At 41.5% G+C, this 15316-nt stretch overlaps 3 protein-coding genes across 3 annotated transcripts; 1 reads left to right on the forward strand and 2 right to left on the reverse strand.

Annotated features, from left to right (window-relative positions):
* Positions 1–1037: 1037 nt before the first annotated feature.
* On the forward strand, positions 1038–1976 carry LOC114601823 (olfactory receptor 8U3-like). The gene has a single exon (XM_028739368.2). It carries the CDS (start codon positions 1038–1040, stop codon positions 1974–1976), a length of 939 nt encoding a protein of 312 aa, XP_028595201.1.
* Positions 1977–4724: 2748 nt separating this feature from the next.
* On the reverse strand, positions 4725–5678 carry LOC114584369 (olfactory receptor-like protein OLF3). Its single transcript, XM_028706178.2, has one exon. It carries the CDS (start codon positions 5676–5678, stop codon positions 4725–4727), a length of 954 nt encoding a protein of 317 aa, XP_028562011.2.
* A 3866-nt stretch (positions 5679–9544) lies between these two features.
* LOC114584377 (olfactory receptor 5AR1-like) lies at positions 9545–10849 on the reverse strand. The gene is made up of 2 exons (XM_077933280.1): positions 9935–10849; positions 9545–9574 (listed from the first exon to the last, which is right to left on the reverse strand). The coding sequence occupies exons 1-2, from the start codon at positions 10841–10843 to the stop codon at positions 9545–9547; spliced, it is 939 nt and encodes a 312-aa protein (XP_077789406.1). The 5' UTR covers positions 10844–10849.
* Between the last annotated feature and the right edge of the window lie 4467 nt (positions 10850–15316).

Below are 15316 nucleotides of genomic sequence, written 5' to 3' on the forward strand. Positions count from 1 at the left end.
TGTTTTGTGGGCCAGTGTCGTCTGTGGACCTAATTGCATACCTGAGCTAGACAACAAAAAGGTAATCTGCTCTCATCAGGCTTCATTTTTCAGATGGAGGAAAGAGCCTGAACCAGTTAAGGTCTTATAAATGCTGCTATATCTTTTTTTAAATCATGTACTATCTTATTCCATGGACTAAATTAGCAAGCTTTTAAAAAGCCGCTACTTAGTCTGACTTTTTCACTCACCAACACCCCAAAACAAAGCCTTGAACTGTAAGCATTTCTTATAATTACATTAAAAGTCAGGTGTGGGTAATTAATTCAATATTTGCTTTTTTAAATTGTATTTATTGATAACTGTCACATTTGAAGATGATAGGATTCCTTGGTGAAGAACCTTTTGTGATGTTTGTGTCTTGTTATTGGACATGTCTTTGTGAACCACTTTGAGGGTTTTTAAAAAAAATAACTCAGACGTAAGTAGCGTTTACATCCAAATCAGTATAATTCTGTGCACACTTACTTGGGAGTAAGTCCCTTTGAACTCTGAATAGACATGTTACAGTTTTAAACTGAGAGAATGACTGTTATACAATAGGAATCTTTGATACTGTTTTGGTACTGCTTTATGTGGGTGCAATTATATTTATATATTTTCAGTGAAAGAGTCTGGAACTGTTAGTGCTAGAGAAATGGATATGTCAACTGAGATTTGAAAGAGGTCACAGCAATCAAGGACAGTTTAATTCTTATCACTTTCTTTCTCAAAATAATGTTGGAGGGAACATATATTGACAAACAAAAACACATACATATTTGTTATACGTTATTTTAATCCAGTTTTCAACTTGCATTTACATATTATTAATGGACAGTAGAATTATTAACATTGCTCAAGATTATCATTGATTAGGTTCCATGTTGTTATTTTTCTCAAATGTTTTATTCATAGATGGAGACATTGATATCAAAATCCACTGGTATGAAGACACATTCCACTGCAGAAATACCAAAAGGTCCTTAGTGTGGAGACTCACATCATCAAATAACAAAATGGCAAGAGAAAATCATACTGTAGTGGCAGAATTTTTCCTCTCAGGCCTCACAGAAAATCCTGAGGTAGCCATTATTTGTTTTCCCTTCTTTCTAGCAATATACATGATCACTTGTGTGGGGAATCTTGGGATGATTGTCTTGATTAGGATTGATTCCCGACTCCACACCCCTATGTACTATTTTCTCAGTAACCTAGCTTTTGTGGATTTCTGCTATTCCTCAACTATAACTCCCAAGACCCTGGTGAATTTTTTAGCTGTCAGGAAAGCCATTTCATTTGGTGGCTGCGTTGCACAATTGTTCACCTTTGTCCTGACTGCAAGCGTTGAGTGCCTTCTACTGGCTGTAATGGCCTATGACCGATATGTGGCCATTTGTAACCCACTCCTCTATACAGCCATAATGACAAAGAAACTCTGTGCTCAGCTGGTAGGCATTACCTATCTTATCGCCTTTATCCATGCTCTTGCACAAACTATCTCCACGTTCAGGCTCTCCTTCTGTGCCTCCAATGTCATCAATCATTATTTCTGTGACATTCCCCCTCTCATAAAGCTCTCCTGCAGTGATACCTACAGTAATGAGATTGTGCTTTACACCTTTGGCACTTTCCATGGCATCTTCACCTCAGCAGAGATTGTGGTCTCCTATGTGTACATCATCTCCACGATCTTGCATATTCGCTCTTCTGAAGGCAGACGCAAAGCCTTCTCTACCTGTGCCTCTCACCTCACAGCTGTCTTGATATTTTATGGAACCACAGTGTTCATGTATGTCCGACCAATTTCAAGCTACTCTCTGGGCCGAGACAAAGTGATCTCTGTGTTCTACACAGTGGTGATCCCCATGCTGAATCCCCTGATCTACAGCCTGAGGAATAAGGAGGTGAAGGATGCGCTGATGAGATTCTCAAGAAGGCTGAAGTTTTCTCAGTAAGCAAATGTTGTACATGAACAGAAACCCTGGTTAGAATAGATTGTTTCATGCATCGCTGGTACTCCTAACTGTGCAAAATTGAAATAAATAAAAAAATGTTTTTAACATTGGTATACTGTCCAATAACTAACATTCTCTGGGTGGCAAATATTACAGTTTGAAAAAAATGTAAGATGAGAATCAATGGGGAAAGCAATGAATCCATATTTATAAATAAAAAAATAGAAGAGATAAAATAACCAGCTGAAAACTATATAAAACAGCATTTAAAAGCACTAAAAGATTGTAAGAATTCAAAATACCTGGGAAAATAAAAAGGTATCAGCTAGTGCTGAAAGAGCAGGTGAGCCTCTCTGGAGAGTATATCCTGTAATCGGGGTACATTGCCAAAAAGACCCTCCATTCAGTAACCACGTACTACAGCTCATTTAGTGGGGGGCAACCAGAAAAGGGTCTCTGAAGATGACTTTAGGTCCAGATAGGCATATATGGATGGTGGTAATAATCAAGTAAGCTGGCCCCAAACCATTTAGGGCTTTATAGATTAAAATCAGTAGACCTATTGAAATGAATGGGCATGACTAAGTTAGGTTAATTGCAGTGGGGCGGCTCTGAGTAAAAAATAGTTGAATATCAAATGCTGATTTTATCAAATGCTGCATTGTGTAAGAAGGCATTAGCAATGGTGACCCACTTCGTTGTGGGCCCTTGTGCAAAATACAGTTTGAGCACCCAGTTTAGCTGGATTATACAGAGCAAAGGAAGCAGCAGCATAGGCAGATAGTTCATTTATGAAGCAGAAAAGCCATTAAAAAATATAAAAAACTCACAAAACAGCTGTCAAGAAGACCAGGTCTCCAAAACCTGGGATTCAGCCCCTTGCCAGTTTAGCAGGTGCCAACTGGACAGAGATGAAAAAAGGCAACCACTCCTGTAGTTCAACCAGGCTAAGCCAGGAGACTCCCAGACTTTACCAAACAACCACAAGACTCAAAAGAAAGCAAGAGCTAAGAACCATACTCTCTGCCTTGAGAGCCTTGAGGCTACAAGGTCACTCAGTAGCAACTGGATCCACCACCATGGCTTTTCCCAAGAAACCACACCAGGATTGTAGAAGTAGATTTATTGAAATAATTAAACGTGACAGCAAAAAAGACAGAACCTGTGTGCCAGTGAGAAATATATTGTTAAAAAAATACTGTTTAGAGCCGCGGTTCCCAACGTGGGGCACACACTCCACAGGGGGGCAATTTGATTTGGGGGGGCAATATAGAAGCTTGTTTAGACCAAGTTAATGGCCTTTTGGGCTTCCTCCACATGAACATGAGTTCACTTTTTGAATAATAAGAATTATATATCACAGGGGAGGGCATCAGAATTTTACAGATGCTTAGGTGGGGCATGGCCAAAAAAAGGTTGGGAACCACTGGTTTAAAGCATAAAGTACAATTGGGAATTATAATACAGTAATAAAACAATAAAGCTAACTTAACAAAACACAAAGGTGTCAGTAAAGGTATGAGGCACAAGACAAAGAAATATGGGTAACTTTATATTACATGGCCTAGCAATGCAAGAAGAGTTTATCCATACTTCCCCTGTCACATCCTAGAAAGCATGGGACTAAGCGATTTGCTGCTTGTCCATTGGTCCAAGCAGCTTTCCTTTTGCCCCACTGCTTTTCCCTGGAAGACCCACTCTTTAGGGATAAATCAGAACAAATGACAATCTGTGCAAAACCCAATTTCCATTTGTTCCAATTCAGCTCTAAAGATTGGGTTTCCCTGAAGGAAAGCAGCGGGGCAAACGGAGGCATGGATGAGCTTGCAGGCTGGAAGTTTCCAGAACTTCCAGAGTGAACGTGTTGTCACAGGGCTCATCCCCACTTCCACTTGCCCCACCATTTTCCCATGGGGACACCCACGGTTTATCGTTGAAATGGGCAATCAAGTTTTCCCCGGATAGTCATTTGTTCCAAATTAGTGCTAAAGAGTGGATTTTGCAGAGGACAAGCCGAAGTGTGGACAAGCCCTCACTTAATACATAGCATGAGGTAGCATATCTTCATTTTCCTTAAATAATGCCACTGTTCTTACCGGGAAGACAGCATGTGAGGAAGTGGGGATTATCTCTTCAAGGGATTTTTTTTTTCAAAGTTTCTGACTGCACAGGGTGGAGGGGTAAGGTAATCTCCATTTCGACTGAGGTGGGGGAATGAAAAGATAACCCTTTCCTCCCCACACACTGACTTACCTGCCAGAACTGGGCTCCCCTGCACCTGTAATTCACACGTCCCTAACATGGTGGAGTTAGCATATTTACAAAGAAAATATACCCGAAGAATTTGCACAGCCAAGACCATCAACCTTATTAAATGTGCATGTGAGCTTCTGTAGACCAAAGGGTTATTACCTGCATTGTATAGCTAAAGGGGACACACAGAGACTTCCCTCCGATCCTCTGTTACTCCAAGTAAGCAGGAAAGGAATTGAATGAGCAATTCAAGAAAATATAACTGACAAAGACCTTTTTCTCCCTTCTTGAGCCTTCATACAAAGTAGTGAGGATTGGGTGCCAGTGAGGTTGGAAAATATATCATTTCACCTAACTTCAACCCTGCCAGTTGTGACTGATTTAAGGTGCAATCCAATGTATGTCGATTCAGAATCAAGTCCCACTGACTTACAACACCCAGGTAAGGATATAGAGGGATCAACTTAGATGAACTTGATGGGGAACAAAAGACTATCATGAGTAAATTAGGGTTCTTCTTTTGCCCTTTAGCCCAACAACCTTCACTAGGGCCCCCTTTACCTCTTGGTTCCTCAAACTGTAGATCATGGGGTTCAGCATGGGAGTAACAATGCAATAGAACAATGAGGCAGTCTTCCCCTGCTTAGGTGAATAGTGGGACCTAGGTCGCAAGTAGGCAAAGATGGCTGTCCCATAGCACAGGGTCACCACCACTAGGTGGGCTGTACAAGTAGAAAAAGCTTTGCGCCTTCCCTCTGCTGTACGGATCTGGAAGATGGTTGTGACGATGTACACGTAAGACACCAGCACAAGGAAGAAGGGTGTGAGCAGAATGAGGACACCAGCTCCCAGCATCACAGCATCTCCCACAAAGGTGCTAGAGCAGGCCAGCTGCTGGACGGCTAAGACTTCGCAGCCAAAATGGTTGATGGTCTTCCTTCCGCAGAATGGCAAGTGCAGAGTGAACACCGTCTGCAACAGGGCATTCATGAAGCCGCAGAGCCAACACCCGACTGCCATCTGCATGCAGAGCCGTTGGTTCATAAGAACATTATAATACAAGGGATGGCAGATTGCCATGTACCGGTCGTACGCCATGACAGCTAGCAGGATGAATTCGATTCCTCCCAGAGACAGGGAGATGTACATCTGTGCCATGCAGCCCACAAAGGAGATGGTTTTGTGCTGGGCCAGGAAGTTGGACAACATTTGAGGAATGATTGTGGTGGTGTAGCACATGTCCAAGAAGGAGAGGTGGCTCAGAAAATAATACATAGGTGTGTGCAAGTGTGGGTCCCCTCTTATCGCCAGCATGATGAGAATATTCCCTGCCAAGGTCACAAGATACATCCCCAGAAAAAGAGCAAAGAGGACTTTCTGAGTTACCGGATTACTGGTCAAGCCCAAAAGGACAAACTCCATGTTCCATGATAGATTACCACTTCTCATATTGTATCCAGATTCACCTATGATCGATGTCATAGCAACAACAAAAAAAGATGACAGTGATTTAGTTTTCCTAATAATTAATATAACAATTGCGTGGCTGGAGGATAGAAGTCTATCTCTTTTAGCTTTCTGTGACCAACAATGGCCAGCTTCCCAAGCAAAGCATGATAGGAATTGCTTTCCCCTACAAACGATCCCCCAGTAACTCATAATGACACATGCATTGATTCTGAATAGGGACTCAGCATGGTGCATACAGAAGCAGAGCTTTGCATGAGAAAAAGTAGGGAGGGAAATAACAACACTTTACCTAATTACTTTCTCCAAATAAGATTTTTATATAGATATAGATATCCTGAATTTGATATACATAAGATACCTATGGAATAGCAATTTCTTAATTTTCTTCCCTTTTAATTCAATGCAAAATCGTAAAGGATCACATTGTCTCTGAAATCAATAGAATTCTTGGGACTTAAGCAAGGATTGATGAAATGCTCACCTCGTTTTCTTTCATTCATTCATTAAAAAAAAAACCTCTCAGAAAAGAAAAACTACAACATCTCAAGGCAACTTGTGGCATTCTTGGAATTAAAATTGTAATATAATAAAACACAACATCAGAAATAAAATAAGCAATTAAAAAATCAATTAAAAGCCACACAGCATCTAGCACAGTGCATTACTGTTGCTACAACAAGCAGAAAAATCAGTGGTATCTGGGGATGAAAAGTTTGGGAACCACTGATTTAACCCATGTTATACTATCAAAATACATTAAAAAAAATAATTCCCATAGCCAGATTCATAGAATCATGGAATCATGGAATCATAGAATCATAGAATCATAGAGTTGGAATAGACCACAAGGGCCATCGAGTCCAACCCCCTGCCAAGCAGGAAATTCGTCTATTATATTTACCTTCCTTTTGCATTCTAATGTTACCCAAAATGTTTCAATAATCATTTAAATAAAGCAATAAATTTATTGATGCCCAGCCCTGTCAGCTTTGTCTGATTCACAAGTCAAAATGAGCAGCGATGGCCAGAAGGTAGATTTGGGTCTACTTGTAGAACCCTGGGTTATTTCCATTAGATCAGCAAGGGTTTCTGTCATCATGACTCCCAATGGTTTAACAACAGCAAACAGCCAAAGAATACTTTGCAGCTAAATTAGGCTGCTGAAATGAAGAAAGCTAATGGGACTAGACTTCTGTCATTAGCGCCAGCATTGTATGCCATCTTTCCAGAGTCAAACAGTGTTCAGGGCAGCTTACAACATGTAAATATTTACATAATTACAAGAATATATCAAAATGTAAGTGGTCATAAGCAATACATGAAAACATCACCACATCATTTGTAATAAGGTCAAACAAAAATTACCCATAACAGCAAAAATTAAGCACCTCCAAAATTAAATATCGAAACCCCCCCAAAAAAAATCCTAAACAATACTTCCATCCCATTAGTTTTTAGCCATCCTGAACATCAGGTCCTATAGGAGTCAAAGGTAAGGTGATTTTATGAAAGAACTGTGCAGCCAGTTCTCTTCTGGTACCGAAGACCAAGGGGCAAAGTGGGCTCAGAGTCAGCCTACTCTCTAATTCTAACAGAACATCTTTTGCACATGACTCTAGTTGGTAAATCTACTAAAAAAGTAAAGTAGATCCAAGAACCCTGAAATTAGCTCATCTCTGATGCAATCAACACAGTATATGAGCTAGCCCATCCATCCATCCATAGATGGATGGATGAAATCTGCCAGTGATTGCCACAGTAAGTGTGGATTTATTCAAGTCACCATGCATGCTTATAGCAAGGGCTGTGAATTAGATGAGCGAGTATGAATCTGGATTTGGGGTCCCTTCGCTGGCAATGTGTGCTTAAAATATTTTTTAAAAACATCCAACAGAATATACTTGGTTGGAGTAGACCCACCCAAATTAATAGGTGTAAGTTAGTCATATATACATATATATAAGGTAAAGGACCCCTGGAGGGTTAAATCCAGTCAAAGGTGACTATGGGGTTGCGGCGCACATCTCACTTTCAGGCCAAGGGAGCCGGTGTTGGTCCACAGACAGCTTTCCGGGTCATGTGGACAGCATGACTAAACTGCTTCTGGTGCAACAGAACACCGTGACGGAAACCAGAATGCATGGAAACGCCATTTACCTTCCCGTTGCAGTGGTACCTATTTATCTACTTGCACTGCCATACTTTTGAACTGCTTGGTTGGCAGGAGCTGGGACAGAGCAACGGGAGCTCACCATCATCACATGGATTCTAAATGCTGACCTTTCAATTGGCAAGCCCAAGAGGCTCAGTGGTTTAGACCACAGGGCCACCCGCGTCCCTAAGCTAGCCATATACAGTCATACCTCATGTTACGTTTGCTTCAGGTTGAGCGTTTTCAGGTTGCGTCCCGTGGCGACCCGGAAGTACGCGTTACTTTCAGGTTTCGCCGCTCGCGCAAGGGCAGACGTGCAAAATGACGTCACATGCATACGCAGAAGCGGCAAATCGCAACATGCGCATGCGCAGATGCAGGTTGCGTTCTTTTCAGGTTGCGAATGGGCCTCCGGAACGGATCCCGTTCACAACCAGAGGTACCTTCATTCATTCATCGCAACCACTGTACATTCATTCCAATAGGCCTACTCTTTGATGTACATTCTGCAAGCTTCTATGTTTCTGGTCAGAAATGCAAAAAGCATCTGGGAGTGAGCTCTTCATACCTGCACTTCTGGCTTTCTGGCCTCTAGAATTTCCAGAAAGTGTTCTCAGTTTTTCACCCCATATGAAATCTGTAGGGCCTTTGAGATTGGTTCCCACAAGTCCAATTACAGTATTTTCCCTCTGCACAGCACAGCATATTTCACTTTGACTTTGGTTCTGCTTCTGTGCCAAACATAATAAATTGATTAATGCCTTTTTCATAGTCCTATGCAATGCACCTAGCTCAGTTGGTAGAGCATGAGACTATTAATCTCCAGGTCATGGGTTCGAACCCAGCGTTGGACAAAGGATTCCTGCATTGCAGCGGGGTGGACTAGATCAGTGTTTCCCAACCTTGTGCCTCCAGATGTTTTTTGGCCTACAACTCCCATCATCCCTGACTAGCAAGACCAGTGGCAAGGGATGATGGGAATTGTAGGCCAAAAACAGCTGGAGGCACAAGGTTGGGAAACACTGGACTAGATGACTCTTTTTTTCTAATAAAAATTTATTAGATTTTGCACAATTATAACAAAAACCACAAAGCAGAATGACACACAAAAACAGAAAAAAAGAAAAATACATCAATGAACGAAAGAAGAAAAAAGGAACAATAGACAGATAAACAATAACATCAAACTTAATTCTTTACAAATCCAACCTTTTAAACATCTTGGTTGACTTCCTCTAGTCCCTCCCTTCTGAGTTTCCTTGTAGTTAAAAGTAACAGCTTTCCAATATCATTATTAAACTAAAACAATTTCCAATTACAGTCCGTCTTATTCACTTTTCTTAATATTCTAAATCCCATTTATTTAATTATAACTTAGTTTAATCCTAGGCCTATTTGTTTCTTTCAAGTAATTTATATTTTTTTATATTACGATATTTATTCAAATAGTCCTTAAATTTCCTCCAGTCCTCTTGAAACTCCTCTTCTTTCTGGTCGTGGATTCTTCCAGTCAGTCAGGTCAGCTAGCTCCGAAAAGTCCATCATCTTCCACTGTTGGTAATTCTTGTGTTTTCCAATTTTTAGCAAGTAATATTCGGGTGGCCATTGTGGCATACAAAAATAATTTAACATCTTTTTTGTAATTCCAAGAAGAAAGGTCTCTGGTTTCTTAATAAATATTTCAACATTTTTTTCAGTTCATTATAAATCTTCTCCCAGAAGTCTTTCACCTTGGGACCAGTCCACCACATATGGAAAAAAGGACCTTCTTTTTCTTTACATTTCCAACAAAGGTTATCACTATTGCGATAAATCTTTGCTAGTTTTACAGGGGTCAAGTATATACATCATCTTCATAATATTTTCCTTTAACATCGTACATGCAGTGAACTTAACCCCTTTCTTCCATATCCTTTCCCAATCCTGTCTGTGGACAAACGCCGGCTCCCTCAGCCTGAAGCGAGATGAATGTCACACCTCTTAATCTTAACCATCCAGGGGTCTTTTACCTTTTACCATCCCCTTTTCTTTCTGTGTGCCAAGGACTATACTGAAGCAAAACCACTTCTATGTGGTCAAGTGCTTTTGTCAGGGCATCCTTCACATCCTTGTTCCTCAGACTGTAGATCAGAGGATTGAGCATAGGGATCACTACCGTATAGAACACCGAAGCCCATTTGTCTTGGTCCAAGGAATAGCTGGAGCTGGGCCGAAAATACATAAAGAGCATTGTCCCATGGAATAGCCCAACGGCCGTAAGGTGAGAGGCGCAGGTAGAAAAGGCTTTCTGCCTGCCGGCAGTGGAGTGCATTTTTGTGATTGTGCCTAAGATATAGATGTAGGAAACAAGAATCATGCCAATGCTGCCTCCTATAATGAAACTAAGAAAGGTAAATATCAGAATCTCATTGATGTATGTGTCAGAACAGGAGAGTGCCAGTAGGGGAGGTATATCACAAAAGAAATGATTGATGATATTAGACCTGCAGAATGGTAGCCGGAATGTACAGCAAGTGTGTATCATTGAATCCACGATGCCCATGAAGTAAGCTACAGCCATCAGCTGTCTGCACACTCTCTTGGACATAAGAACCGAATAGTGAAGGGGCTTGCAGATGGCCACGTACCTGTCATAGGCCATCAAAGCCAGCAAAAGGCATTCTACATCAGCAAATAAGCCAAATAAATATAGCTGTATAGCACAAGAATTATAAGCAATACTTTTACTCTCAGCTAAGAGGTCAGCCAGCATTTTGGGAGCAATGACTGAGGAATAACAGAGGTCAACAAATGAGAGGTTGCCCAGGAAAAAATACATGGGGTTGTGAAGCTGAGGTTCAACACAAATTAAGACAATCATCCCAACGTTCCAGATTACAGTGATGACATAAATCAGTAGGAAGACCATAAAAAGAGGGAGCTGCATTTTTGGATTATCTGTGAATCCCCGAAAAATGAATGCTGTTATCACCGAATGATTTCCTTTATCCATTATTTTTTCCAATGGATGCTGAGATAAGGACGTTTGCTTTCTCTGGAATTTTCTTTCTGACTTTTCCTAGCAAGGCAAGAAAAAAAAGCAAACAAATGTGCTTTTTAACAGTTTACTTGAGTACAATCCTGGAACGGGGGTTATGGGTTCACATCCTATTGGGTTCACACCATTTTCATATGTCAGTCCCATTGTAAAAAAATTTGCAATGTATTTGAGCTGTGAATGTGGCGGACGTAAATGCACTTTCCATCTCTTGGGAGGCGTGCAATTAGTGCCAGCACCATCCATTAAGAGTTTGGGTGTAATCTTCGACACCTCCCTTTCCATGGAGGCGCAGATTGCAGCTATAACAAAGGCAGCATTTTTTCATGTCCACCAAGCTAAGCAGTTGGCTCCTTACCTCTCTCACCCTGACCTAGCCACTGTGATCCACGCGACGGTCACCTCCAGACTGGATTATTGTAACTCGCTCTACGTGGGGCTGCCCTTGAGACTGACCCAGAAACTCCAGCGGGTGCAGAATGCTGCAGCAAGACTCCTTACGAGGTCTTCGCTGCGAGATCACATTCACCCGGTGCTATACCAGCTGCACTGGCTCCCGGTGGAGTACAGGATCAGGTTTAAGGTGCTGGTTTTAACCTTCAAAGCCCTATACGGCCTAGGACCCTCATACCTATGGGACCGCCTCTCCTGGTATGTCCCACGGAGGACCTTACGGTCTTCAAATAAAAACATCTTGGAGATCCCGGGCCACAGGGAGGTTAGGCTGGCCTCAACCACAGCCAGGGCTTTTTCGGCCATGGCCCCGATCTGGTGGAACGCTCTGTCACAAGAGACTAGGGTCCTGCGGGACTTGACAAAGACAGAGCTGTTCCACCAGGCCTTTGGCCAAGGCACAGTCTGACCCCCTCTCTCCTTCTGTAATCCTCATAGAACTCTAGCCCAATGGTTGCCATTAAGTTGATTTTGAATTGATTTTAGAATGAATTGATTTTAGAATGCATTTCAATTAATTGATTGTGATTTTATGTAAACTGTGTTACTTTTATTGTTGTTAGCCGCTCTGAGCCCAGCTTCAGCTGGGGAGGGCGGGATATAAATAAAATTTTATTATTATTTATTATTGTGGGGGGGGATCTGTATGCACAATAAACATGTATGCATGTGTCGATGCACATATACAATGGCCACAACAAACTTTGGCATATTTCCCACAGAGAGATGGCTTACTATCAGTTTGGCCCTCAGGATGAAAGTTAGTCACCCCTAATTTAAATGGTACAAATATATTATTTATTTCATTGCATGTAATTCTCATTATTTTTACTGAATGATTTTTATAAATGCGTAAAGATTAAAATAAGCACTGTAGAATTTCCGGCAGCTGAAGTGAGGCAATAAACAGTGTGGATAGTCAGAGTGACATTTAATCACTAGAAGACTCAATTCTGCTCTTTTAAGTTGTGTACAAGTAACTCAATCATATTCGGCTGTTGGATTGGGCTCAAGATAGATTCATAGGTGTCAAGGTCTTGGGTGCCCAAACACCCACAAAATTCCCCATATAGGAATCAGACACCTACAAAATGCAGCAGCGGGCACATGGGACATCAATTGCACATGCCCCCACAGCGTGCACGGCCCCAGGCACCCATGGTTCCAGAGCCAAGCCAGTGTGCCTGGATGGATTCATGTTTCAGAATAGTCTTCATGAAATAAGATTCTGAGAAGAAGAAGAGGAGGAGGAGGAGGAGTTTGGATTTGATATCCCGCTTTATCACTCCCCTTCAGGAGTCTCAAAGCGGCCAACATTCTCCTTTCCCTTCCTCCCCCACAACAAACACTCTGTGAGGTAAGTGGGGCTGAGAGACTTCAGAGAAGTGTGACTAGCCCAAGGTCACCCAGCAGCTGCATGTGGAGGAGCGGAGACGCGAACCCGATTCCCCAGATTACAAATCTACCTCTCTTAACCACTACACCACACTGGCTCTCAGAGAATGGTTTGGGAGGATTTTGAACCACTCTGGATTTGGTAACTCTCAGTAATCAAGCTGGTCTGTGATGTTAATGTTCTCAACATAAAATCCCACATGGTTCACCATGGTCAAATGATTGCAAACAGTTACCTCAAAGTGGCAAAACATGTAACTCTAGCCTTAGTTTTCTGCTCCTCAATTAGCAAACTTACCTGGAGTATACTGTGTGGTTTCTTCTCTGCTTTCAGAATCTGTAAGTAGACCAAGAGGTCTTAAATGCCATTTGGTGGCGTCTGGGATAGTGTCCCTGAGGCACCTGAATACCCCTGATCCTGGGAATTGCATACACTGTTGTGTGAATATCCTAGCAATTAAACTTCCTATTTTGTTTTCGTAGATTTTTTAAGCTGTGGGTTGCTTGCCTCCCTGATCACTTATAGTCAGAATCAGCTAACCAGCTTTACTGACAGTTTCACATATATGCCTCTATAATTTCCATCAACAGTAGTAACTAGCTCCCCAGTCAAGGGCAACTAATGAATGCTACCAAAATGGCAAGGGAGGTGCTTAGCTCATACTATATGGAACACATCCACAACCAGATCTAGTGAGACAATCCAGGGAAAAGAAGCAGGGTAGAATTTATTTATTTATTTATTTATTTATTTATTTATTTATTTATTTATTTAAATTTCAAATGCAGGATATCTATATCTTCAGGTTACAGACTCCACTAACCTGGAAATAGTACCTCAGGTTAAGAACTTTGCTTCAGGATGAGAACAGAAATCGTGCGGCAGCAGCAGGAGGCCCCATTAGCTAAAGTGGTACCTCAGGTTAAGAACAGTTTCAGGTTAAGAACAGACCTCCGGAACGAATTAAGTTCTTAACTTGAGGTACCACTGTATAAAAATCTTATTTGGCGAAAGTAATTGGGTAAAGTGTTATTGTTTCCCTTCCACCTTTTTCTCTTAAGCAAAGCTCTGCTTCTGTATGCACCATGCTGGGTCCCAATTCAGAATCAATGCATAAAGAAGAAAAAAGCACGAAGTGTCAGGCATTAGAGGATCCAACCCCCCCCCCCAGCAGGTTGCCAGGAATGGATAATACAAGGAAAAGTTCTTACCAACTGCTTTTTATTCAATATCCACAAAGATAGGCTTGGAAATGCAACCTCTTGGAATAATGGCGTTGCCCCAAGTGAGTCTTCACCTCCTCCCTCTCTCTCTTCATGCATCATCACTATGGGTGCTGAGAAGTGCCCTCTGAGCTCTCTGCTCTCCTACTTTCAGTGTTCACTGGATTCTGGGAGAGGGGGGTCTGGAATGCTTTCTATTTATTTATATATATATATATATATATATATATATATATATATATATATGCTTTCGTAGATTTTCACGGGTACAGGAATGCAGGTTTTGGTGTCCTCGGGTGTCTTCCCGTGTAAAAGTTGGGGTGTCTAGGCGACGTTTCGACGAGGTCTCACTCGTCATCTTCAGGCTGGTGCTTTCGGCTTCTTGTTACTGGAACAGAGCAGGATCTCAGTGTTTGAGTTCCTATAAATACTGTTGAGGAGGTGTGGTGTATAGCCTCCAATGTTCTGGGCAGAGAGGAAGTTCCCAGGCTAGTGTGCCTTTTCTTCTTTTGTTCCTTAATTGCTTGAGGGATATCTTGAGTGATTTCTTGAGTGATATCCTGAGTACCACTTAGGTGGGTCATTAGGTGTGGATTAGTTGCTAAAGCCTTTGTGTCTTGACCTCTTGAACTTTGTGAAGAGTTTTTCTGAGAAGATGGATGTACTGCACTTAGTTGTGCTCTGGCTTGGCTTCGTGTATAGGGGCGAGCTGTGGTATATATATATATATATATATATATATATATATATATATATATATTGAATTTTCAAATTATAACAACAAATTTTCCACAAATCTTAACTGAACAATTTATATATCCATATTTCTCCCCTTCCCCCCCCCCTTTGGCTTCCCCCATATTTCTGTATTGATTTATTAAACAAATTCTATACCCTGCTGATTTTACCTCTTATATTGTTGTGAAAGTTTAGTCAAAACCTGCCAATGGCTCCAATGGCTCCAATGGGTCTTTATACTGTCTTTTTATATAGTTTATAAATGGTTCCCACTCCTTTTTGAAATCGATGTTGTCTCTCTCATGTATCCTCTCCTACGCCAATTCCGCGTAGTCTATAAGCTTGGCTTGCCATTCTTCCTTTGTTGGCGTTTCCTCTGTTTTCCATACTTGTGCTAATAAGATTCTTGCTGCTGTTGTCACATACATAAACAATCTCCAATTTCCCTCTCTTATCATGATCTAAAATTCTGAGCAGGAAAGATTCTGCTTTTTGACAAAGGTTTTTAGAATGGAATGCTTTCTAAAGACACTGTGTCCGTCAGTTGTCGCCCCTCTTCTCCCATTATTTCCCAGCTTTTCCCCTCATCTGCCTCCGAGCTGTCATCTCCCTCAAACC

The sequence above is a fragment of the Podarcis muralis genome, chromosome 1, assembly GCF_964188315.1.
Source record: "Podarcis muralis chromosome 1, rPodMur119.hap1.1, whole genome shotgun sequence".
NCBI lineage: Eukaryota > Metazoa > Chordata > Lepidosauria > Squamata > Lacertidae > Podarcis > Podarcis muralis.